We start from the raw sequence: 23,974 nt of genomic DNA, 5'->3' as shown, positions 1-23,974 counted from the left end.
CTACCGCAATTCATCTTCAGTGCACTGTTGCACTGACAATGGACCCTCCGGCGTGAGTTCTCCCTTGCGTGGCTTTTTTGGGCACGTTATGTCTATTTCCGCTCAACAATTCCAATTGCAGCCACCGTAGCAACCCAGCTCAACCCCCGGTAACGCCATCTCATACCACTCTTCTTCCGTCTCTCTCTCCATCTATATCAGAACAGACCCCCGCGCCTCTCCACACTTTGCCGGTTCATCTTCGACAGCCAATGTCGCAACACATGGCGGATGATAATGTATTTGGTTCCGTCATGGGCGGCCCACCAGGTCACGCTACTGGACCAGACGGTACAGTCATTGGAAGCGCACAATCAAAGGTTTATGCTAGTGTATATTCTGGTGTAAGTGAAAGCATCATAGAGAGGTCATGACTGATGAAAAGCAGATTCCCGTCTTTGAAGCAATGATCAGAGGCATCTCTGTCATGAGGCGTACCTCAGATTCGTCAGCCTGCTAGTATTTTCGTAACATCTTACCGCTAACATTTTTCTAGGTGGGTCAATGCAACCCAGATCCTCAAAGTTGCAGGCGTCCACAAATCTGCTCGTACAAAGATTCTCGAAAAGGAGGTTTTAACGGGCATTCACGAAAAGGTTCAAGGTGGCTGTAGGTTATTGGTATTTCGCTTAGGTTTGACCTAATAAGGTTTCAGACGGAAAGTACCAGGGTACTTGGGTTCCTCTTGACCGTGGACGAGAACTTGCGGAACAGTATGGTGTTGCGGCATACCTCACTCCTATATTTGAATTCCAGCCATCCGCATCCGTCGTTTCAGCTCTTCCAGCTATTCGAACTGAAACTGCAGAACATGCTGTACAAAAAAACTCTTTCAATATATCATCTGGTCAATACCTCGTTTCTCCCTTGGATAATCAATTTTCTCCTTTCCATAATTCCCAATATGGACAAGGCCCTAGCTATGAACAAATGATGAACTTGCCACCACACCCTTCGTCTATGGCATACCCCAGTCAACCGAAGCCCTACTATACGTTACCTTCTTCTCATATCGATCACCAAACGCATTTGTACGACGACAAACAAGATAATCCTATACCGCCAAGTATGAACGGAGATAGCGGTGTGACGCTTCCTGCTAATATGGATCGTATGGGTTTACCATACAACCCTTCCGACGTTTATATTGATCAATATGGTCAGCCTCATGCCACAAACCGAGCTTCTTTGGTTTACAGAGATAGCCATGTTGCTAAGAAACAAAAGTCGGATGTCCAAGGTGACTATGTTGCAGGCGATGCTGGTATACAAGTCCAAGACGAACAAACGCAGGAAGGTGTCAGTGATCATGATTCGACCGCTTCGGACGATGCTCGTGACACGCCTCCTATACCAAGTTCAATGCTTCTCCCTCACAAACCTGTCCGCCCTAGACCTACTTCTGTCACTGCCCGAAATAAAAACAAGCTAATTCAAATTTTCAATATTGAAGGCTCAGTTGACCTTCGTAGCGTGTTTGGTCTGGGCGCTGACCAGGCTGCCAACTTTGATGTTGATATGGTCATTGATGATCAAGGACATTCGGCTTTGCATTGGGCTTGTGCTTTGGCAAAGATGGACATCGTCACTCAATTGATAGAGCTTGGAGCCGACATTCATCGCGGCAACTATGCAGGCGAAACACCCTTGGTTCGATCAGTTCTCACTTCCAATCACGCAGAAACCGGCTCGTTTCCTCAGTTGCTTCAATATCTTTCGCCCTCTATCCGCACTCTTGATCATGCTTATCGCACTGTGCTCCATCACATTGCGCTGATTGCTGGTATTAAAGGACGAGCAAGCTCTGCTAGGGCCTATCTGGCTAATGTGCTAGAATGGGTTGCCCGAGAGCAACAGCAAGTTAGTTTGTCTATCACCGATCCACCAGATTTATCTAGTTCGTCAGAGCTAGAACCCATCAGTCTGAAGATGCTTGTCGACGTGCAGGATGTTCATGGAGATACTGCTCTCAATGTAGCCGCTCGAGTTGGAAACAAGAGCCTTGTCAATCTTCTACTGGACGCAGGCGCTGACAAAGCTCGTGCTAACAAACTTGGACTGAGACCAGAAAATTTCGGTCTTGAAATTGAGGCGCTCAAAGTCACTAATGGAGATGCTGTTGTTGCAGATCTCGTTTCTGAATCATCAAAACCTGAAAGAAAAAGTCGAGACATTCAAAAAAGTAAATTTTCATCAATCTCAATCGCAAATTGCTAATCTTATCTAGATCTGGCAACCATTTTTGACGATATTTCTACGACATTCGCTCAGGAAATGCTTGCTAAACAGACCAAACTTAATGCCACTGAAGCCTCTGTCCGCCATGCGACAAAAGCATTAGCGGACAAACGGCAACAATTGCATCAATGCCAAGAACAACTTGATCTTTTGCTGCTCTATGAACAACGATCGGAAAATGTCAAGCGGATCTTGGATGCTGCTCAAGCTGGCTCTACGCTTGCAGTTGAAGAATTCACTGGGAGGACTCAGACAAGCGAGGAAAAGACCCTTAATCTGCTTCCGCCTCTGGCGTTTCGCGAGGTATCTGGCCCATATGCAAATCTCCAATTCCCTTCTCAGTCCAACGAGGATGAAGATAATCCATTACCGGAACGAAATGACGTTGACGTCCTCATTAAATTAAGAAGAGTGGCTCTATGGGAAGATAGAATAGCTGAAATACTAGAAGATCGAATCAAGGAAATGGAAGGAGAGGGCCTGGAGAGGACCATGAAATATAGAAAACTGGTCAGCTTGTGTTCCAAGGTGCCGGTGGATCGGGTTGACGGAGCAAGTTTTAAAATTGATTAGGGTAGTAGATCAGGGCTAACTGACTTTGCAGATGTTGGATAACCTTGTGGCTGCTGTCGAAAGTGAGGATCAGACAGTTGACTTCTCTAAAATCAACGACTTTGTTCATAAAATTAGAGATACACAAGCATAACGGAAGAAAGGTTGAACTTTTCTTGATTTTCCTATGCCGTTTAGGTTCTGATATGGTTTCTCGTTTCCTCTTTTTTCCCGCTCATCTACGATTCCTGCAAGATGTATAATAGTACGAACAATGGAGTGTATCAGGTTGTCGTCGTTAACCACAGCAACAGTAACCAATGCATGACTTTTTTCCTAGTGTCTCTTATGATTCATAGAGAGTTTTCGCCTCCAAAAAGATGAAATGATCGACTGTAGCTAGCACTGGCAACAAACTTACCATCACCCGATACATCTGCACTCATAACTTTACCTGCATCAGTTGGTAAATTGCGTACCATGTTCCACTCGTCGGCAGACCATATCCGGACGTTGCAATCAAACCCGGCTGTAACGAGGAAAATGCCTGACTTGGAAAGATTCTCCTCTTTTTGTTTATCAGACAAGTCGTGGCTTTGATCGACATCCATAGCCTCGCCGCTGTTATCGCTCACACCTGTGTTACTACGGAGAGGTAAGCCTTGTATCCCCACAGGAGGCAGCTCAGCACCAGAGCGAAAGAACCGGACGTCGGAGACGGAAGATTTATGAGCAGGGATGATGTATTGGGTTTTAAGAGCTCTCAAATCCCAGATGCGAACAGTATCATCGCCCGAGCCTGTTGCTATTTGATACCTATGCGAACGAGAATTGGTTAGGTTGTCCTTTTATGATGGCAGAAAAAGCTTACCCATTCGGAGCAAAATCCATTGCTAGAATCTCTTTGACGTGTCCATCGAGAATCATAGCTGTTCGACCTGTACGTAGATCCCAAACTCTCCCTATAGCATCGAAACCACTACAGTTTCCTGTCATTATACATCATCTCACTAATCGGAATAGGCTCACCCAGAAGCAATCAAGGCTCCGTCATCCTGGTATCCCAACGCATACACTTCCTTACTGTGACCTTCTTGAATCATCAATTCTTTATGGGTCTGCACATCCCAGAGTCTCCACGTTCCATCAAAGCCCGCAGAAGCCAAGTAGGACCCAGATGGATGAAAAGCCAATCTTCCTACTCGATTCGAATGTCCCGAGAGGCTCGCCAATGGCTTATCGCTCCCTGCAAGCGACCAGAGCTTAACATCTCCTTCTCCTCCGCCCGTCGCAAAACATACGCCATCGTCGCTCCCTCCGACAGTTGCAAAAGGGTGCCAAGCAGCACCTCCTATCTTGTCTACATGGCCACGCCGGGTAACAACCGGATTGAGATTGGGCAAGTCCCAAACTTTGGAGTCGCCCGTCCACGAAGTCGTAAGCAGATATTGGGAGTTTGGAGAGAACCGTATAGTCGAAAGCGGACGGTCATCGCCAAATTGAGAACCAAGATTGTTAAATGTCTTGCCCATGTGTTAGACAGATTCAACATTTTCAACAAAAAAAAAACCCCACTTTAAGCTCTTTAAAAGCCTCTTTCCGAAGATTGACCACCTTGCCCAGCGGGAAAGCATACTCTCTGCGCTGCCTGGCTATTCTTGCCTTGGCTTTTGATAGTGAATACTTTGCCATCTTGCGCCGGGCGTTGAGTAATTCGTCTGGGCCTTCCGTATAAAACTCTCCCTGCCAACAAGAGTCAGTCACCAAACACGACGGCCAAACCATACCTCTTCGTCTTCGTCACTACTTTCGTCGGATGAGTCGTTCATCATGATACCCAAATCCCCTCTGATTTGCTGTATTTGCTCCTGGACATATTTTAAACGATCTCGCCTGTCTCCTGGCTGGAAATCTTGTCAGCTCTCCAATTACTCCTGCATCCACCCAACGACGCTTACTCCTTCGCCAAAGAGGGTCACCGGGTGACCATAGGCTCTGAGCCTGTCTCTGACTTTTTTATCGTCCGTAGGAACGGCCATCTTTCGCAGCCGTTTCTTGCGTTCGAGCTCTTCGATGATGGCTGCATTCTGTGCTCGCTCTCTACTATCATCTTCTCCGCCGAGAGCATAACTGTTGTCGATGGCTATGCATGTCAGTTATTGAAATCCTAATGTGTTGTGAAATATTTACCTAAATCGTCAATGTCCATAGCGGTAACAAGATGAAAAAGAAGAAAAAGTAAATTACAATTGTTTACATTTTATTCTTTTACATCTTTTTTATCGGAATATCAAAAAATGAAATATCTCGATTTTCCTATACTGAATCAACTTTCGGAATCACTCTCAGACAGAGTCGGTGACCCTCAGGTGCAGCTCAAGCTTGAAGCATACAGCGTCAAGCCAGTGGGAAGAGAAAAGCGGGCATTCAAAGAAAGGGAGGAAGCCTATATCAGTGAACAAGAAGGTATGGATGAGTGAGTGACCGACTGGCAGTGATGCACACCGCTGACAGTGGACAGGATGAGTTTTTCCCCCGAGATGAGAGCTGCTGGGCTTGCTTCTTGCTTTGGGAGGCTCGACGAGAAGGAGTCTCGGTGTGTGTGCTGACGGCGCTCCTTTCTAATACTCATCATAGCAAAGCCCATTTTTTGCTTGTATCCACCCTCAACTCGGCCTTTCCAGACCATGACTTTACGTCTCTGCGGCCAGATCATTTTACAAGAGAGCCGTCGGCTGCACAAGTGCTGGCTTATTTGAGTGGAAGTCTTTTAGGGTCTGCAGGAGCAGGAGCTGCTCCGTAAGTGAATGGGACTGGAAGGCCGTTGACGTTGTTGAAAGTCTCTTTCTTGCCCCGTTCCATTCACGTTCGCCCCAGTCGTCGCCTCTTTTTCATTCTTGCTCACACATCTCCGCTCCGACGTCGTTCACTTCTTCAGCAAGTTTTTCGGTCGGCTCGTCACCTAATCTCAATGGCGTTAGCCTTTATCGAGTCCTGAATGATGTTGTGCAGATGGATGATTGCGAGGTCTACTCGTGGTTTCCGGAACCAGAGTATGATCCACACATGGATCCTGGTGAAGCGGAAATGGAGGAATCGGATGATGGCTACTTCGAAGAGGAGGACGAGGACTTTATATTGGTTGATGAGGATAAGGTAGGCGATAGCGAGACAACCTGGGGTACCGGTATGGACCTGGACATTGAGATGGAAATTGAAGAGGAAGGCAAAAGGACAGACAGGATCAAATCACCTGCATTCGTATACAATGGTAAGACGTTTAATGAGGAATGGAATAGAAGCAGAAAGGCAAGCGGTCTGCTATGGAGCGCCAACTATTTCTTCTACAACAAGTATGTCCTTGTTATGTTTGAATCAATGGGTCATCTCATTTTTATTATGTAGGAGACAAAAACGAATACTCTTTCTTACTTGTTGGTGCCGTCACGTTCCTGTGTCTCAATCTATCATCAGCGAACGTTCAATTGAGACATCTGCCCTCCCTTCTTCCATAACAGCTTCCGTCTCGCCTTCCTCTTTCGAGAATATCCCAAAGCTCCCAGCTCCATCGACCACCAAACAGAAACCGCACAGTCGTAAAGCTCGTCGCCATCCATTCCGAGAGCGAAATAACTTTTCCGCCGCCTCTAACGAAATCTCCACCATTCCCATCCGCGGACTGGCCCGTCCTCTTCCCACACCTATGGCTACGACACCCAGGTCAGAAAGACTTGCCATTTCGGCCCCCGGAGAGTTTTCGGGTCTTAATCCTTTGGACATGCAAACTTCAATGACGCGTATGAAAGTTGGAGGATTCAAACCTCGTCAAACACCTGCACGAATACTTCTCAATGCCAAGGCAGAAGAAGCTCGTCGAGATCGGACGCCAAAGCCCGACCCCAGTCTTGATGTTTCTTCGGCCGCCAGTCAATCTATCTTGGAAGCGGATGGTGGTGAAGGGTTAGATGAAGAAGAGAGGAGAGGAAAGAGGGAAAGAAGAAGAGGAAGAAGTGAGAGTACTACTCCCGGGCCGAGCAGCGCTCTCACGGCAGGAATGAAGGGTCTTGCATCCGATAAGGGTAAAAAGCTAAAAACTTAGGAGTGCGCGTGAAGAATTCAAATGTGTATAGAGAAGGCGATCTCAACTAAAGTTGGTTTCTGCCCTCAAGTTTACCAGCCCAAGTGCCATACCGAAAGTACGATTGACCTGCATCTTGTTGAGAATTTAGTATCTATTCTGGGCTGTCTCTTGTAAACGTTGAACTTGGCTTTGATGTACTGTATTAATATTTCATTTGGGGCTGTATTTGACTTCTATTGTTCTTCTCGATACCAAATTAATGTTTGTTGGACTTGCTTTTTGTAACTTTTACATTGTGTAAATTGTAAATCGTTGCCTAAAGTTGACTACGAAAGAAGTAAAGCCAAGAAACAAGGTATGTAAGATTGAGGGTCTGAAGGGCATGTACGCATATGCATTAGCCTTGTACGTAAAGACGTGTAAGTCATTCCACAAAGAACAAATAATCAAATAGAATGGAATAGATAGAGTAAGACGCCCGCGTCTTTAGAATAAAAAAGTTAGTGGGAAAAATGAGCAGCCAGAATACGCAATTGATACTAGCTGGTCGAAAAGAATAGAAATTTTGAGCCTAGTTTGACAGATGACAAACGCCCTTATAGGATACGCATATCGACACAGCTTCGACATTTAGATCCCTCCATACACGCTATCTCCCTCCCATCTCCTTGGCGACCAATTGACACTACTGGGAACATTTCCAGGACTATTGGGAGGTACAATCGAGTTGAATCCTCCATTGACATTGGGAGAATAGGTCGTTGCGCCAGTACTACTCGGTGTCCCAATTGGGGTTGATGGCGCGGCTCGCGTATGAGCAGCCTGTGGAATCGTCAAGGCTGGGTTTTCAAACGGGTTAAGTAGGGCGTTTCCAATTTCGCTTGACGATTTTGGAGTGGGAACCTCAGACAAAGGAGAGAGGGGCTGACCATGTTGATAAGGCTTGGGAGGATGAAGAGCCAAATCAGGAAGCCTGGGTACAGCACTAGTGGCAAAGGACATAGGAGATGAATTACTCAGAGCGTTACCAGAAGTAGACTCAGATGCTTTCATACGAGGGGTGTACGGCGTCTTAGGCTCATCAATGCCAGCGCTTTTTGCGACTTCTCCATACATCTGCTTGAGCAGCATCTCTTCTTGCTCAGCATTCTCGTTCACATACATGTCGAGAGGCCTATTGTTACTGTTGGATAGTTCAAAGGTGGATGTAAAAGGCGACATGGGCTCGAGTGTGGGCATAGGCAAGGAAGGCAGAGGAGTAGGATCAATAGGAGACTTAACGGCTCTTGAAAAGTCGGAAGGGACCAGAGGATCGAATGTTTGCGAGACTCGATTGGTAGACCCTGAAGGGTCATATCTCAAAGGTTTGGTGGCCGAAACGGTTTGTTGAGCTTGAGCAAAAGTTTCGACTGAAGGCGAATCCCGGCTAATAGCAAGGCCAGCCATCTGAGGATCATCTCCATACAAATTTAAATCCCTTAAATCAGACTCGTTGGGCTGAGCAGGTCGACCCAGCGGAACAGGCGAAGGCATATTTACAAACTGACCATTCTCATTTGAATGAGATACAGGACCAACCAGTTGACGTGTATTATCAGAACCAGCAGAGTATACTTCGTAGGAATAAGGGGAATAGGGCTCAGCTTGGTGCGAATGAGCATACTGGGTGTCGTACATATGGGGCAAAGGCGATTCAGCACTGACATGTCCACTTTGAGGATCGACACCAGAAGTATAGGCAAGAGCAGAAGGAGGAGCAGGGTCGAATGGGTTACACAACGGATCAGAGCCGCCGGCGCCAACACCGGCGTGATTGCTGGCCGTGTCGTACATGGTATATTGACGAGGCATGTCAGAATGACCTCTACCAGAAGTCATTACAGGAGTAGCAGTGTTGCCATAGACATCTGTATAGCCAGGCTTCTCGTGGTTAAAAGGGGTGATATCATCGTCAATCTTGGACCACGGTGCTTTCTTATTGTAAGAGCGAGCATTATATTTGCGGTAAAGCCAACCGAAAAATGAGCCAATCACGACGATGCCCACCACGACAGCAAAGACGATACCGATGACGGCGCCAGTCGCCAAGCTATAATCTATGTTAACCTGTAATTTATTTCACCGCATAGAACCTACGTAGAGCGGTCGGAAGACTTGGAAAGAGCAGCAGAGGTGCCAGTGATGGTTGAAGAGGTAATGACCGACGAGCTCGTATGCTCTCGTGCTGGGGTTGACGGAGCTGCAGAGGATACAACGTTTGATATATCTCTCACTGGAGTTGAGTTGCTAATTGCCGAGCTTAATGACGACGCACTCGGCTTTCTCACCATCAGCACCCATATCCCTACCACCAAACCTGAATCAGCGGAACTCACCGCCTGTGGAGCCACATTTGACAATGGTACCGTCGAGAGCGTTTTCCCATCCCCATTGCTGTTGACCGCATTAGAGGTACTGGAGGCGGCAACCGCCGGTGTCATTACCACAGGTATTTGGGTTGTAACGTGAGTGACAGCTTGGGCAGCCTGACGATGGGTTGTCGCCGCTGCCGCCAACTACGACTAGTCAATCCTCTGCTTCTCACTCCCCTCAGGACACTCACCATTGATGACGCTGCTGCTGCGCTCGCCTTTGACGCCGCCTCCATACTGCTCAGTTGCTCGGGACTGTACTGGTTCAAACTGGCATAGAACCTCTTGTCGTGATTGTTGCTGGCCATGCGAGTGGCCTTGCGAGTGGCTCTCCTGTCCGGCCACAGAACATATCTAGCGACGGCAGAAAATCTTCGAACACGAGAACGCCGGTGGCTCTCCATGGCGACGCTGGGAGAGGTTGGTGGTTCGTGCGCTAATCCTATCAAAGGGTTTTTTACGGGTTTATAAGGCTTTTCTAACGCTGTTAGTTTTGCCTATTCGTACTTGGCTTTTGTTGTTGAGAAGGGAATGTGGTGGTAGAAGAGATTAATATATATATAAATAACAAGATGGAAAGATAAACACAAGATTCAAGTTTTCTCGACAAAGTCAACAGACGTGTGGATCTTGGAATTCGGGACTAAAATTAGAAGCAAGATTTAGGGAACGATTTTGGGCTACCCAAAAAAAACGGAAGTATTTTTTTGTAATGACCTGTCATGAATTCGAAGGACAGAAAATATATAATCTTGCTTTTGGATTTCATTTTGCTTTTTTATTATTCTTTTGAGCAAGATGTACAACACGAGGCTGTTTCGCTCAGTTCCTCTCAGGTCGGTCACGACGTCAGCAACTAAGCTACCTCGCCGGACGCTGGTCACCCCTACTTACCCGGTTCGCGCCACCGTGTCCAACATCTCTGTAGATCATGTGAAGGAGGATCCTGCAGATAACGGCGCAGCGGATAGCATTGCGAGTCGAGATGTTTCGGGGCAGGGTAATTTGATCTTTTGAGGAGTGGCGATATGGTTGCTGACAAAGTGTTGTATCACGTACAGAAATGTTTGGGTTCAAGCTCAATTCGGTGGCTGCTAAGGTTGCTCCCAAGTCTCAAGGCAGACCCATCTATCTTGATATGCAAGCTACCACACCAACAGACCCTCGCGTGCTGGACAAGATGCTTCCCCTCTTTACCGAGCAGTTTGGCAACCCCCATTCTAGAACTCACGCCTATGGGTGGGAAGCCGAAACTGCTGTGGACGAGGCCAGGAAGGAGGTTGCCAGCCTTGTGGGCGCTCAGCCCAAAGATATTGTGTTTACAAGCGGAGCTACCGAGAGTAACAACATGTTGATCAAAGGCATTGCCAAGTTCCACCAGACAAAAAAAAATCACATCATTACCACTCAAACCGAACACAAGTGTGTTCTTGATTCTTGCCGATGGCTTTCTACCCAAGGCTTTGAAATTACTTACCTTCCCGTCCTGCCCAACGGCCTGATCTCTCTTAGCGATCTTCGTGATGCCCTCCGTCCAGAGACATCCTTGGTATCGATTATGACTGTCAATAATGAAATTGGTGTCATTCAGCCCATTGCCGAGATTTCTCAAACTATCAAGGTATGGGCTAAGGAGAATGGCGTCACCAAACCTTTTTTTCACACGGATGCTGCTCAGGCTATCGGCAAGATCCCCATTGACGTTGATGCCATGGGTATTGATGCTATGTCGATCTCTGGTCATAAAATCTATGGCCCCAAGGGCGTTGGTGCAGCCTACGTAAGAAGGCGTCCTCGAGTCCGATTGGAACCGCTTATCCATGGTGGTGGCCAAGAACGTGGTCTTCGATCAGGGACCGTCCCTGCACCTCTTGTCGCTGGTTTGGGTGAAGCATGTAGAATAGCCAGTCAAGAGATGGCTGCAGATCACGTTAGAGTAAAGCAGTTATCAGAGAGATTAATCGATGGCATCACAAGCAAGGTAGAACACGTTGTGAGAAATGGTGATGTGAGTGGTTATCCTGGTTGCGTCAACTTGTCTTTTGCATACGTCGAGGGCGAATCGCTCTTGATGGCTCTCAAGGTGAGTTTTTGAATGTGTTGCCACACGACCACTCTAATGCTCTAATGCAGGACATTGCTCTCTCGTCGGGATCAGCGTGTACCTCGGCATCCCTCGAACCATCTTATGTACTCCGTGCCCTTGGCGCGGCCGAAGACATGGCTCATTCTTCCCTTCGATTTGGTATCGGTCGATTCACAACAGAAGAGGAGATTGATTTGGTAGTAGATAGGATTGTGGCAGTCGTCGCTAGATTGAGAGACATGAGTCCTTTATGGGAGATGGTACAGGAGGGCATAGATATCAGCAAGATTGAGTGGAGCCAGTGAGTAATTGTCAATGTTGATCCGGATAAAGCTAACAAGGATATAGGCATTAGATAATGTAAAAACGTAATCTATCAGTTTGAGTGGTTTGTATGGCTGGGAGCATCTGTTTTGTACCGAGTTAGTTGGATTTTTCTTTTGATGCACTTATCTCTTTACGAGTATATGACATCGCGTCAGATACGTTGTCAGCCGTCAGCTTGGTAAGTTTCCTAGCTGTCCGACAACTTGAACCGTAGCACATTCAATTATCAATTGCCGTTTCTATTATTGACCATCGCATATCGCCGAACGTAGTGGAGGTTGTCTGCTGTCGTTTAAAAAATCCTCGACTTTAAAATTCTCTGTCTTATTTCTTAATCTCAAAGATCATGGGCCTCATATGTCCAGCGATGAGAACAAAAACATCAATATGGGCCGTACATAGACGCTCTCTGGCAATTTCAGCAATCTTGCGTCAAACACTACTTCCTACTCAAACCTCTCCGACTTCATCTCCACCTATTGTGCCAAAAACTACTACTATTCAGAAAGAAAAAGAGACTCTACCTCTGCCACGAGGGATCCCTCCTACAAGAGCTTTACTGCTTATCTATGTCCCTGTACCCCCAACTTCATGGCCTTCTCACTTGGAGATGGTATCGCCTCTCTTGGCTGCTACTTCTGCCAAATTAAAAGCACACGGTATCGGCGTCAATGTTGTTTACGATACCTCTGTCCCACCCCAAGAAAACAAGCTGTTGACAAAAGGGAATGAGGTATTCAGTGCAAGATTATTTTGGGTCGATGGGAGACAAAAGCACTTCAATTTATTCAATTTAGAAACACTCAGTTCAGATGAGCTTGAGAGAGACTTGGCCTATACGCCCGTCCTTGGAACGGGAGGATTGCCTGTTCCAGTCGCAGAAATTGAAAAGGTGCCAAAAGTGATACTAATTTGTACTCATGGATCGAGAGATTGTAGATGTAGGGATAAAGGCGGACCGTTGGTTGATACTTTAAAAGCAGAAATCAGTAGAAGAGGCTTGGAAAGCATTGTCAAGGTTGGAGAAGTTGCACATGTTGGTGGACACAAGTGTGTTACCTTGCGACTTAAGCTTCCAGCTGGGAACAAGGCTGACTACTGGCGATGACAGATATGCTGCCAATGCCATCCTCTTACCATATCTTGATATGTTATCAAATTTGACGGCTACCGATGCCCCTCAGCTTATCTCGCATCTTTTATCCATCTCTTCAACCACTTCTCTTGAGTCGTCGCGAATGTGGAATCACTGGAGAGGTCGATATGGCCTTACAGCCGATCAACAATCTCATTTCTGGGCACTCATCTCTCAATCTGATACAGTCGATCAGAAGGAAGAAGTAAAAGGTACAGTTCAATTGAGATTCAAGACATTTGAACAAAGGGAAATAGTTGTGAATGCAAAGCTGGGAGAAAATCTGCTTCAAGTTGGAAAAGAGAATGGTCTACCCTCACTCGAGGGCGTTTGCGGAGGTAATTGTGGTATGTCTTTTCTGCATCTGGTTACTGCTAATAACCAATCAGAATGCGCTACATGTCATCTCTATCTTTCAACCTCTCCTAAACCACCAGTTAGCCAACCGTCAGAGATAGAAGATGATATGTTGGCCTACGTTCTTGCTTTCAAAGCGGATGAAAGTAGGCTAGGCTGTCAGATTAGAGTCACCAAAGAGCTTGGAGATTGGTGCAAGGCTGGCGGTATAATTGGTCTGCCTCGGTTTTAAACGATAGACGCTGCTTAGAGGGAAGCAAAGGGATATTTTGAAAAGATCATGTCCTGGTAGACAACGCACTATAATTGTACAACATTCCTCTCTCCTTCTCTATCATCAAAACATGATAGCTCAAGGTCGGGACCCATACCGTGCCATGCTACGAACATCATCCAGCAGAGTTTGCAATTGTTCTTCGTTTTCATCACCTAGAGCATATCGTTCCAGACTATGTTACAAATGAGCTTCGAGACTAACCAGATAAAGGAAAAGGGCAAACCTCGGTATAAGAGCCACGGCAATCTCAACCCGTTCTGGTCTAAGCATCATGATCTGTGCAATCTCAAACTTGTTTAAAAACCCAGGTCTTGCTGATAAAGCGCTAAACACCCAGTCAGTCTTGTCAACACGTGCAACAAGAAATAACATACGTTCGCATACTATCCGACACATCCATTGTGGTAGTTGTAAATTCGCGAACATATTCGATAGTTGCCTGATATACTCTTACATTTCTATCAATCCCTCTTCTTCTTTTCAAGCCCATTAATCAATGGTACAAAACATACTTGTTATCAGGAGCGGGAGGCACACCTGGCGCTTGCCGAGCAGCAGTAAGCAAAGTCGCAACTTCTGTTAAGGTAAGAGCTTCTCCATCACCGAATTCTAACCCGGATCATCAACATATAACATTTATTTTCAGGTTTGACCATCCTACCTCCAAACTGGAGCTTTGTAGCGTCTTCTTCGGGTACCTATAGATAAACATTTCAGCCTTGAGTAGAGAGGAATCAATTTACCTGCTGGCGACCATGACGGGCTGTAACTTCTGGCATGTTGAACCAAATGTAAAATTAAACGTAAAAGAAAAATAGACAAAAAAGAGAAAGTAAGAGCTGTCATAGGCGCGCAAAAAAACAAGGTCAGAATAGGCGCGCCGTCGGTCGCTAACTGGTTTGCCGCTCTTGCATTCTTTCTGCTTTTGAGTTTCATCCAAGGTAGCAAATCATGGCTGACCCAGAGAGCCCATCTACTATGCTGCTTCGGGAGTTACAAGGAGCTCGTAAAGCACCTGAAGACACACATTCTGGGTACCATGAAGCAGATACTCCCAGCAACCTGCAATATTCGGACGAACATGGCGGAGGGTCCACTCCTAGAGGGAACGCATTCCAAACCAGTCACATTGTCAGCGACTCGACTGAAGAGGATGATGATCCTCCGCAATCTTTAATGTTTGGAGAGCAACAGCAGAAGGCCGTGGGTAGCGACAGAGTACTGAATGTAGGACATCGGTCACAGCAGACAACAAACCTGTTTGTGTTGGATTCAGTTACTCAAGCACCTTCTACTGCCGGAAACAGGAGACCATTCAATAGCCCTGGACCTTTTCGTGGATCCTCAACAAGCAGAAGCAGAAGTATGAGCCCTTCAAGTAGTCCTGACCCATCTACAATGAATACTTTTACAAGCCATTTGGATAACGAACAGGTCAACACTTTGAGTGCGGCGGGCACTGGATCTTCTTCTAAAGGAGAGCGCAGGACGACATTTAGAGAAGCACCTGTTCCTTTGCCGCCAATGTCTCATTCCAGACAGACCTCGTCGAGTACTACTATTGGAAGGACAATTAGAGGAGAAGGCTACTCGGATTCAATGGTTCAACCTCTGGGACGGAAAAACAAAGGCAAAGGGAGGGAAAATACCAGGAAGAATGCTGGGCGCAAATATCAATCCCTCCAATATCAGGATGAAGAAGAAGATGCTCGAGAAGATCGGCATGTGGCTCCAAAGGTTATTAACGGAAAAACTGGGCTCAGTGATTACGAAAGGGCTCTTTGGAAATGGGTCAATGTAGAAGACCTGGACGGTTTTCTACAAGAGGTCGGCTGAGTGACAAGTATTGAAAACATAGTTGACAGCTTGCACAGGTATATAATTACTACAAAGGCAAAGGAATCTATTGTATAGCTCTTTCTAGAGTTCTTAACCTTTTGTAAGTGGTCTTTCGTGAAAAAAACAGTGTCGTTGTGTTGATTGAGAGCAAGAACAACATTCTTTGTTATTGCCTTTTCCACCTTTCTGCTATCATGTATTGATTATTCCAAACTGGTTCGCTCTGCATCAGGACCCAATACTGTTGGTAGGTTAGAAGACGTTTTGATAGGACAATGTTTGACCAGGTGAGTTGATCCAACAAAACATATAGAGACAATATTAAAGTAACCTAAAGAGGTTCTCTAACTCACATGCTTTTCATTTTTATTCTTTCGGCCTTCTTTATCTTTCAGCTTGCCAGCTTCATCTTCTCTATGCCTAGATTAATAGAAATGTATCGCTTCTACACTCATCTTTTAGGTATCCCGGATGTGAGTCAAGCCTGTAAAAATCTTGACTATAACTTTACTCATGATTTGATTTAGGCGGATATTCAAACTCTCCCTTGGCCAGAAATTGTCCGTTTAATAGGCGAAATCAGAAAGCACAATCCTCTAACCTCTCTCTCTAATGGGAAAACCAGTGCTTTGGCTAATATGGTTGATGGCGCCACCGAAGGGGCAGTTAAAAGGCTAGATGCGCACGATGTGGCAAAGTACGTTTCCTAAATTGGTTGAATAAAAACTGATATGATTGAATCAGCCGTATACTACGACAGGAAAATTACCTTATTGCCCTGTTCAACAAAGATCTTCTTGATTTGCGCGTCCGTATACCTCTCTTTCATGCTCTAGATAACATGTTCCCGTCAACTTTGATCATAACATCTGCAGAACCTTCTCTGCCTTATAATCAGGCTATTGCGGAAAGGAAATATCTTAGTTTTGGAGCGAACCACCTAACAAAGGCTTTAGAATGGAATTTGCGGTTTTGTCTTCTGGAATATCTATTCGACCAGAGAGGACAGGTCAGAAAAGAGTTTGTGAGGGAACGGAGACGAAAGGACCTTGTGCAGGGGCAAGTCCATTATCTGAACTCATGAAAACCGCACACTCTGACATCCAGCAGACTCAAGAGAAGATTCATTTTTATGGGAATCTTGAACGCAATCTTTGCGCCATTCATAATTATATATCTCTTGTTATATTCCTTTTTTCGTTACTTTGAGGTATTGTTGAATTTCTCGACCGATATTATTGTATTTACTGATTAGAGTTAGGAGTACCACAAAAATCCATCTTCAATCGGAAGCCGTCAATACACTCCCTACGCTCAATGGAAATTCCGAGAATTCAATGAGCTTCCTCATCTCTTTGAGAGACGTCTTGACAGGAGCTATCAAACTGCGAAGCAGTATGTTGACCAATTTCCAAAGGAGAGAATGGCTCTTGTCATGAGGTAACATTTTGCCATAATGCTGCTATTATATTGAAGAAATTGACGTAGGCCAGATTTGTGGCTTTTGTAGCAGGCTCCTTTGCTGCAGTCTTGCTTGTGGCTTCGTTGATTGACCCCGATCTATTCCTTCATTTCGAAATTACGCCTCACCGAACCGTTCTCTTTTACCTTGGTATTTTTGGCTCGGTACTTGCGGTGTCTAGAGGCATGGTCCCAGAAGAAAACATGGTCTTTGATCCCGAAGCGAGTTTGAAGGAAGTGGTGAGGTGGACACACTATTTACCTTCTGATTGGAGAGGCAAACTGCACAGTCAGACAGTATGTTATCTTGGTATAGGCTTGTGGAATAATGGGTACTGAATTCTGGCCAAGGTTCATCAAGAATTCAGCAAACTCTTTGCTTTAAAAATTATGATATTCTTTAGCGAGCTCCTCTCAGTCATCCTCACACCCTTTATTCTCTTCTTCTCTTTACCACCCTGTGCCTCTGCCATTATTGATTTCTTTCGGGAATTTACTGTTCATGTAGATGGCGTTGGCTATGTTTGTTCTTTTGCCGTTTTTGACTTTACAAACCAAGAAAATACCAAATTCGGGGCGGCCACCAATCACGGCGCCAGGGAGCCGATAGGAAACGACTTAATGCCGCTTCGTCAGAGCGACACCTCCCCTCCTTTACTCAAGACTGACACTTATGACTGGCAAGCCAATGAAAATAAAATGGAAAAATCATTCCTCCATTTCAAAGCCACGCATCCAGATTGGCAGCCTTCAAACCCAAATTCATCTGCCTTTCTAGAGAAGCTTGCCAACATCAAACATTGTTATCTATCTCCCCCTGCTACTGTTGGTGGTGGTACAGAGATGGCGTTGACAGGGTCGGCGCACGCAGGAGGAAGAGGCTTAGGACTAAACGGAAGCGTTATAGGTGACATGGAAGAAGCTCGTCTCAGAGCGCGAGGTCGAACCTACGAACAAGCTTGGGCCAAAAGCGCCAATCTGCACCTACCTAGTATGCCTCCAAGTGGTCGCAATCGATCAGAAATAATTGAAGAGGATGAAGAAGAGGAGATGTCAGCTGGCGAATGGAGTAAGCGCGTGAAGGACAGACGAAAAGGCGATGAAGAACAAGACGGGTTATGGAAAGATGAAGGAGTCGTAGGGCTTTTGCAACAGGTGTTCGGGAGATGAATATCAGAAACCAATCCACATAACGGTGTCTTGTGTACGTAATGAAACGGAAAGAAGTTACGAAGTTCTGTTAATATTATAGTTGGGTTGTTGGATACATCGTTGATGCATTTCGTCATAATAGACATTTCAAGACTTCAATCCTTTTTGGTCCCTATGCAACTCATTCTCTCACGAACCTATCCTCAATATCACAAAGCACTGTATTCAGCGATGATAAGTTATGCATTCCTCCCCTCTCTTGCGTGGAAAGTATGGTCAAGGGTAAACACCATAACATTGTCTGTTTTTTTTTTTCTTTACAAACTTGTGGCGAAGCTCTTGATACGTAGGCCGATGAGATATCATCCAGAGATAGTTTAATAAAACCTTTCCATAACTGAGATATCTGACTACAAGAGCATACACTTCAAACCTATTTGCTTCTCGAAACAAATGGAGAAAAACCCATAATTTTCGATGACCGTGTCATGTTCATATCGTTCTGATAAGATTTCCAGCAAAAAAGTTATTGTTATGTCCTCATAGAAACAAAACTAGAGAATATACAATACCAATCTTTAGAAAAATTCGCTTATGGATTAGTCGTCTTTGACGTTTGTGAGACGAATGTATGATAGATATTGGAAATGAAAGTTTCACAAATAGCCTAATTATTAAAGCTATTATGCAAAGATGTTAATAAATATATCAATAGTGAAAAAAGGAAGTAAGATTTCGCCGGCGTGGCCAAATGGTTACGGCGTCCGCTTCCTATATTATTGGTGGTAGCGGGAGATTGCGGGTTCGATCCCCGCCGTTGGTTCTTTTTATTACCTCTTCTTGTCCCTTCAATATTTTTGGTTGATTAGCAAATACACACATGTACTGTGTTTTACATGGTAGCGGAGCACAGAATTTCCAGAGCTAGCGGTTTGTCAAACAACACAGATTCAAGCCAAACTGTCACAGAAAGCGAATACATCGATTTCTACATGTTTCCTCCAACTTTTCATATCTTTGTAGCCATCATAGGCTTCAGTCCAATACACATATCAAGGCGAGGAGCTAAGAATGTTACAGTTTTATAGCGAGCGCATGATGTGATTCTGTGCGCGGTATAGGCTCTCCTTCTTGACCGCGAACGACTTTCCGACCCAATGGAAGGATACGACGCCCATATTTCTCTGCTCCTCTAGCTCCCGAGTTCCATGTGCGCCTCAAAAACACCTCGTTCTGGCCCTCTTCACTGTATTTCCCTCTTGCCTTTGATAATGTCACACCGTCTGGGCCCCTTACAGCTGGTCCATAAAGAACAGGCTCACCGTTCCTCATCTGGGCGATAGGGGGACGCAGGCCTGTAAGACGTTCTCGCAGTTGCGGAGGAAGGTAGGGCGAAACAATGTGTTGAATAAGTAAGGACAGAGTACCGTCTGGATGCGGGTTGACAGGGATGAGTTTTGGTGGGAGAACATCTGAATGAGAAGGTACAATGGGAGTTGCCCTTACAGGCGGAATGGAAGCAGAAAGGGTGTCCTGAGGCATAAAGACATCCACTGGAGCAATGGAGCGTCGAACAAGATCGGCAGCCTGACGGCGAAGATCGTTTTGCCTTAAAGATACTGAAGGATCAGATGCAATAGCGGCATAGGTGGAAAGTAGACTGCGAAGAGAAGACGTAGACGGTGGCAGGTTCACCGGTTTAATTGTTTCAGGAGAAAAGAAAGGGCGAGCTTCAGAAAGTTGGGAAGAAGAGTATGGTATTGACCGACGATATCGGTCTGCAATAGAGTGAGGGGCAGCTATTTCCACGGCAGGGGGTGGAGATGCTTCGAGAGAGCGTAAGGGGGACTGCTTAGAGACTTCCTCGCCCGTTGGTAGAGGCAACCATGAAAAAACGGGGGAATGGTGTTGCATGAACAATAGGTCCAGCTCTTCCACATGTAAATCTTCAGGTTCGCTTTTAATGTGGACGTCATCAGTTTCCTCAGTTAAAACCTCATCTTCGTCTTCGAAAACCTCTTCAAGATCTACCTGCTCTTCAGGAATAAGTTGCAGCTGAGCAATTTCTTCGTCGATGGTCAATCCATCACGTAGGTAGTCTTGTCAAGTGTTAGCCCAATAACTGAACAGTCTTGACATATTTCAAGAGCCTCACTTTCAAAGTTTCCCATTTCTTCCTTGCGAAATACAACTTCTCCCTGTTCTTCGGCCCATTCAGTCAACTCGCCAACATGTATTCCTAGTTCCTTTAGGGCTTCAGCTACATCCAAGGCCACAACTTTGCTCCTTCCAGAGAGATTGGCGCGTTCGACACACGCTTCCGCTACCAGACGAAGATACTTTGTCAGGACAGTTGAAAGAGTCATGCTGGCTGCCTTGGATGTGGATGCGAAGCCGGTCGCTGCAAGGGTGTGAAGGGCAGCGAGATGAAGCACTGCATCCGGTGCTGGAGAATGAATCATTGTATATTTTTTAAATAAATCTTTAGAAACATGATTGAGTATTTTCAAGTTTTACTTATAACTAAATTAACAAGTGAAAGATGATGGGACGTGCCACATGTCTAAAATGCCGAATTTCCGATGTGAAACCAATTAAAAAATATCCAGTTACAACAAATCCATTCCAGCCCTGATCCATTTTTTTTTCTTTTGGCTCTATTTCCTCTTCTTTTCCCTTTTTCCTTTTCACTTTCTCTCACAATTGAATAGAGCGTTCAGTAAGTCTGCCCTCGTCTTCAATAATAATGAGCAAAGAATGCGGACCGGCAAGAGTTTCAGCAATGGATACAACTGGATGGAAGATTGGATAGATTGCTAACAGGTGGTATCTTAGAAATGTCTGACGACGAGCAACATGAGACTTTCGAATCTACCGCTGCCGGCGCTTCCAACACTTTCCCGTAAGTGGATTATTGATGAGCCAAGAATGTCTTCTGGCTACGAAATGCGTCGCTGACAAGTGATCACCCGACCATCAATACAGTATGCAATGTTCTGCCCTCAGGAAGAACGGTCACGTCGTCATCAAGGGCAGGCCTTGCAAAATCGTCGATATGTCTACCTCCAAGACCGGCAAACACGGTCACGCCAAGGTTCATCTTGTTGCCATTGACGTAAATTATTTGTCTATAAAATTGTCTTTGAATCTTTACTAATCCATGCTCAACAGATCTTCACTGGCAAGAAGCTTGAAGACATTTCTCCCTCTACTCACAACATGGACGTTCCCAACGTTAGGAGGAAGGAGTACCAGCTCCTTAACATCCAGGACGTATGTGGGATATCTGTATTGTGGCGAACCTCTACTCACTTGCTATGAAGGGTTTCCTCAACTTGATGGACACTGACGGAAACTCCAAGGACGACGTCAAGATTCCTGACGGTGACATTGGAAAGGGAATCAATGACGACTTTGAGGCCTCCAAGGACCTCATGGTCACCATTATCTCTGCCATGGGTAAGCTTTTAAGACCTGTCGAGAATGATCCTAATTGTTTTCGTAGGAGAGGAACAGGCCATCAGCTACAAGGAGGCTCCCGCCTCTTAAACCTGTTGCCACATTCATCCCTTTAGCTCCCCTTTTATAAAATCCCATACGTCGTATACAGACAATATGTACGATTGCAACCTAAAGTTCTCTCTTATCAGCTCACCTGTCACTTTATTGGTTGTAATCGTCCAAAGCAGCCGGTTTTCGCTCTCTGTTTGAGACCGCCGTAGTTAAATCTCACGTGTATGCGCTTTAGAGCTTCGATACGACTTGATCTGCACAAATGTGTTTTGCATAGGTCCATGGCTGCTTTACAAGGGCTTTTCCATGATTCAATCTCTTCTTTTACTTTCACCAACCCAGAATGGATGTTCTCCGCGCTCCTTACACTTCATCTTATCATAAAATCTTTTTCCTCTTTTGTTATGCTCCCTCGCGCGTAGTCATATACTTTTGGTATTCGATTCTCTGCCCTTGTTATGCAGCATCCATTACAGCCTTGGAAATCCCTGTGCCGCGCTGCGAAGGATGAACATAGAGTCGTTGGAGCTCAATAGGCGATAGAAGAGTGAGGCATGATTCAGCAGATCCTTGAACGAGATGTGCCGCACTCAACAATTCTTGCTCATTTTTTGCAAGTAGCTACAATAGAGCAGTTTTTTCGTTTTGTGTTCCTTCTCGGATTTCCTCAATAGAAAGCCGTATTTCTGAGTACATTTACAAATTGTTCGCGCTGGCAGGTTATGCAAAAAATTGAGCCCACGTTTCTCCTATGAGTTTGGATGTGGCAGCTGCGTCCTCCACAGTTCTCTGGCGTAATGAACAAGGCAAGCAAGTCAAAATACTTTTAAAAGAAGGCGGAGAGCTGATCTGATAACTATTCGGGATAGTCATGTAGAGATTGTTTGAGCAATGCTGATTAGATCAAGAGTAGACGGAAAGCAATGATTGTCTTTTAGTTGTTGCATTACAATAATGCTGATGAATACTGTTAGGAAAAGGTGACTTGGGGCTACTCTGGCCCAACCAACTCCAAGTATAAAAGTCGTATGTCTTAAGTATTCGAGCACTATGGCTACTCACAGATGTGGAAGTCTCCAGTACATATATTTAGTAAAGAAAGAACATAAATTAGAGATAACAGCGAAACAGTAGCGTCAGTTGCTTGTCACAATAAGTATGGAACAGAAATTGAATTGCCGGCGTGGCCAAATGGTTACGGCGTCCGCTTCCTATATTATTGGTGGTAGCGGGAGATTGCGGGTTCGATCCCCGCCGTTGGTTCTTTTTTTCATGTAATTTTTGCTACCTGCTCCATCTCCTTATCCTTTAGCTTTGACCAAGCCAGGTTTTCCATAGAAAAAATGAGGATGCTTGTTCAAGGAGACACAAACACAATCGAGATGGTTTACACCATTGACCGCTCAACATACAAGCAGAGAGTGTCACATACAAAGTTAAAAATGATTAATGCAATAGAATACAGCATCAGTGATTCATTACTTGCGAAAGGTGTCAGCCTAGTGTTACTACATGAATGGAAAGAGATCCCCTCATCTGTCAAGTCACTATTCGAGTGAGAAGGAAGGGTTTAGCGGACGGGAATTAAAGCAGTCTCCTGCATGTGTCTTGTTGGGAGCTTTGCTTGTTCTTTTCTGTATTGTTCTTGAGGCTCTTCATTGTTGAACCCTTCATCCCTGTCTCTCCATAATTTACCCATCACCCTGATAGGATGAAAAGAGCCCGCTTGATCGGGATATTGCCATGCAGTATTGGCGATGTGGCCACGAACGAGCATTTTGAATTCTTCTGGCGGCATGTTGGGAACTATCCAATGTTATTGGCGCTTAAATGCTATTTTCCTCATAGATTCACTCACCCTGACGATGATCTTTGGCCACTGGCGGATCATATCTCATAGATCTAGCTTCTACTTCTCCCATTTCCAACACGCCAGCAAGTTCATCTAGTCGTTGCGCAAACGATTCAGGATCCGCATCAGGATCATAGAGATCAGAGGATCCATCAGACACTTCATCATACGTTTCTTCTTGATCTTCTACTCCCTCGTTTCCATTATCAGAGTCGCCAGCTATACCGTCTGGTTGTATGGCGCTTGCATTTTGATAATGCGCTTCCTCCTGTGAGTCTTCTTCCTCAGCAATGATCCCGTACCCGTCAATGTATTGTAGTTGTTGAAATGAAGGACGAGAAGAAGGGATGACTGGATGGTGTGTCTGCGACTGGGATACAGAGAATAACGAGTCATCTTCATCAAAAGATTCCTCTAGCGTTCTATCCATCTTAATTTTTTTTGGTTTGTAGTTGGTTATTCAAAGTGTAAATGTTTTTCGGAATGAATTTATTTTTTGGAGTCTCGAAACAGCTGCTGAATAAGGCACCTATCTATTTGAATTCAATGGGGCCCCGGCCGATTCCTATCCTTTATAAAAGTACTGACGCGGTGTACTTGTTGCTTTCTTTTCTTTCTGTCTTTACTTTCAATTATTATTTTCAAGCATATCTT

The 23,974-nt window shown here is 45.2% G+C and overlaps 11 protein-coding genes and 2 non-coding genes across 13 annotated transcripts; 8 read left to right on the top strand and 5 right to left on the bottom strand.

Moving 5' to 3' along the window:
* Positions 1-38: 38 nt before the first annotated feature.
* L203_103882 (uncharacterized protein) lies at positions 39-2,983 on the top strand (the record flags this gene model as incomplete). The annotated part of the gene is made up of 7 exons (XM_066213272.1): positions 39-52; positions 122-383; positions 428-486; positions 536-648; positions 695-2,221; positions 2,267-2,829; positions 2,882-2,983. 7 exons carry the CDS (start codon positions 39-41, stop codon positions 2,981-2,983), a joined length of 2,640 nt encoding a protein of 879 aa, XP_066069369.1.
* Positions 2,984-3,182: 199 nt separating this feature from the next.
* On the bottom strand, positions 3,183-5,038 carry L203_103881 (uncharacterized protein; the record flags this gene model as incomplete). Its single annotated transcript, XM_066213271.1, has 7 exons — positions 3,183-3,645; positions 3,701-3,808; positions 3,859-4,352; positions 4,405-4,572; positions 4,617-4,733; positions 4,788-4,972; positions 5,020-5,038. 7 exons carry the CDS (start codon positions 5,036-5,038, stop codon positions 3,183-3,185), a joined length of 1,554 nt encoding a protein of 517 aa, XP_066069368.1.
* An 88-nt stretch (positions 5,039-5,126) lies between these two features.
* On the top strand, positions 5,127-6,928 carry L203_103880 (uncharacterized protein; the record flags this gene model as incomplete). Its single annotated transcript, XM_066213270.1, has 5 exons — positions 5,127-5,305; positions 5,351-5,427; positions 5,472-5,628; positions 5,811-6,182; positions 6,235-6,928. The coding sequence occupies 5 exons, from the start codon at positions 5,127-5,129 to the stop codon at positions 6,926-6,928; spliced, it is 1,479 nt and encodes a 492-aa protein (XP_066069367.1).
* A 612-nt stretch (positions 6,929-7,540) lies between these two features.
* On the bottom strand, positions 7,541-9,725 carry L203_103879 (uncharacterized protein; the record flags this gene model as incomplete). The annotated part of the gene is made up of 4 exons (XM_066213269.1): positions 7,541-8,999; positions 9,047-9,228; positions 9,286-9,465; positions 9,513-9,725. The coding sequence occupies 4 exons, from the start codon at positions 9,723-9,725 to the stop codon at positions 7,541-7,543; spliced, it is 2,034 nt and encodes a 677-aa protein (XP_066069366.1).
* A 394-nt stretch (positions 9,726-10,119) lies between these two features.
* L203_103878 (cysteine desulfurase IscS) lies at positions 10,120-11,762 on the top strand (the record flags this gene model as incomplete). Its single annotated transcript, XM_066213268.1, has 4 exons — positions 10,120-10,321; positions 10,383-11,404; positions 11,455-11,708; positions 11,756-11,762. 4 exons carry the CDS (start codon positions 10,120-10,122, stop codon positions 11,760-11,762), a joined length of 1,485 nt encoding a protein of 494 aa, XP_066069365.1.
* A 318-nt stretch (positions 11,763-12,080) lies between these two features.
* Positions 12,081-13,458, top strand: L203_103877 (uncharacterized protein; the record flags this gene model as incomplete). Its single annotated transcript, XM_066213267.1, has 3 exons — positions 12,081-12,784; positions 12,846-13,216; positions 13,259-13,458. The coding sequence occupies 3 exons, from the start codon at positions 12,081-12,083 to the stop codon at positions 13,456-13,458; spliced, it is 1,275 nt and encodes a 424-aa protein (XP_066069364.1).
* A 120-nt stretch (positions 13,459-13,578) lies between these two features.
* L203_103876 (uncharacterized protein) lies at positions 13,579-14,282 on the bottom strand (the record flags this gene model as incomplete). The annotated part of the gene is made up of 6 exons (XM_066213266.1): positions 13,579-13,675; positions 13,727-13,828; positions 13,878-13,952; positions 14,016-14,112; positions 14,165-14,201; positions 14,247-14,282. The coding sequence occupies 6 exons, from the start codon at positions 14,280-14,282 to the stop codon at positions 13,579-13,581; spliced, it is 444 nt and encodes a 147-aa protein (XP_066069363.1).
* Positions 14,283-14,454: 172 nt separating this feature from the next.
* L203_103875 (uncharacterized protein) lies at positions 14,455-17,973 on the top strand (the record flags this gene model as incomplete). Its single annotated transcript, XM_066213265.1, has 10 exons — positions 14,455-15,330; positions 15,378-15,442; positions 15,495-15,629; positions 15,680-15,815; positions 15,870-16,039; positions 16,087-16,401; positions 16,453-16,552; positions 16,604-16,782; positions 16,836-17,100; positions 17,155-17,973. The coding sequence occupies 10 exons, from the start codon at positions 14,455-14,457 to the stop codon at positions 17,971-17,973; spliced, it is 3,060 nt and encodes a 1,019-aa protein (XP_066069362.1).
* A 719-nt stretch (positions 17,974-18,692) lies between these two features.
* L203_103874 lies at positions 18,693-18,778 on the top strand. The gene has a single exon. It is a non-coding gene; the product is annotated as a tRNA-Arg (tRNA).
* Positions 18,779-19,029: 251 nt separating this feature from the next.
* On the bottom strand, positions 19,030-20,417 carry L203_103873 (uncharacterized protein; the record flags this gene model as incomplete). The annotated part of the gene is made up of 2 exons (XM_066213264.1): positions 19,030-20,054; positions 20,111-20,417. The coding sequence occupies 2 exons, from the start codon at positions 20,415-20,417 to the stop codon at positions 19,030-19,032; spliced, it is 1,332 nt and encodes a 443-aa protein (XP_066069361.1).
* A 375-nt stretch (positions 20,418-20,792) lies between these two features.
* L203_103872 (eukaryotic translation initiation factor 5A-1) lies at positions 20,793-21,504 on the top strand (the record flags this gene model as incomplete). Its single annotated transcript, XM_066213263.1, has 5 exons — positions 20,793-20,857; positions 20,941-21,070; positions 21,127-21,228; positions 21,279-21,414; positions 21,461-21,504. The coding sequence occupies 5 exons, from the start codon at positions 20,793-20,795 to the stop codon at positions 21,502-21,504; spliced, it is 477 nt and encodes a 158-aa protein (XP_066069360.1).
* A 1,141-nt stretch (positions 21,505-22,645) lies between these two features.
* On the top strand, positions 22,646-22,731 carry L203_103871. Its single transcript has one exon. It is a non-coding gene; the product is annotated as a tRNA-Arg (tRNA).
* Positions 22,732-23,038: 307 nt separating this feature from the next.
* L203_103870 (uncharacterized protein) lies at positions 23,039-23,750 on the bottom strand (the record flags this gene model as incomplete). The annotated part of the gene is made up of 2 exons (XM_066213262.1): positions 23,039-23,274; positions 23,327-23,750. The coding sequence occupies 2 exons, from the start codon at positions 23,748-23,750 to the stop codon at positions 23,039-23,041; spliced, it is 660 nt and encodes a 219-aa protein (XP_066069359.1).
* Between the last annotated feature and the right edge of the window lie 224 nt (positions 23,751-23,974).

The sequence above is a fragment of the Cryptococcus depauperatus genome, chromosome 4 (genome assembly GCF_001720195.1).
Source record: "Cryptococcus depauperatus CBS 7841 chromosome 4, complete sequence".
Classification (NCBI taxonomy): domain Eukaryota; kingdom Fungi; phylum Basidiomycota; class Tremellomycetes; order Tremellales; family Cryptococcaceae; genus Cryptococcus; species Cryptococcus depauperatus.
This window is presented reverse-complemented; position numbering and strand designations above follow the sequence as displayed.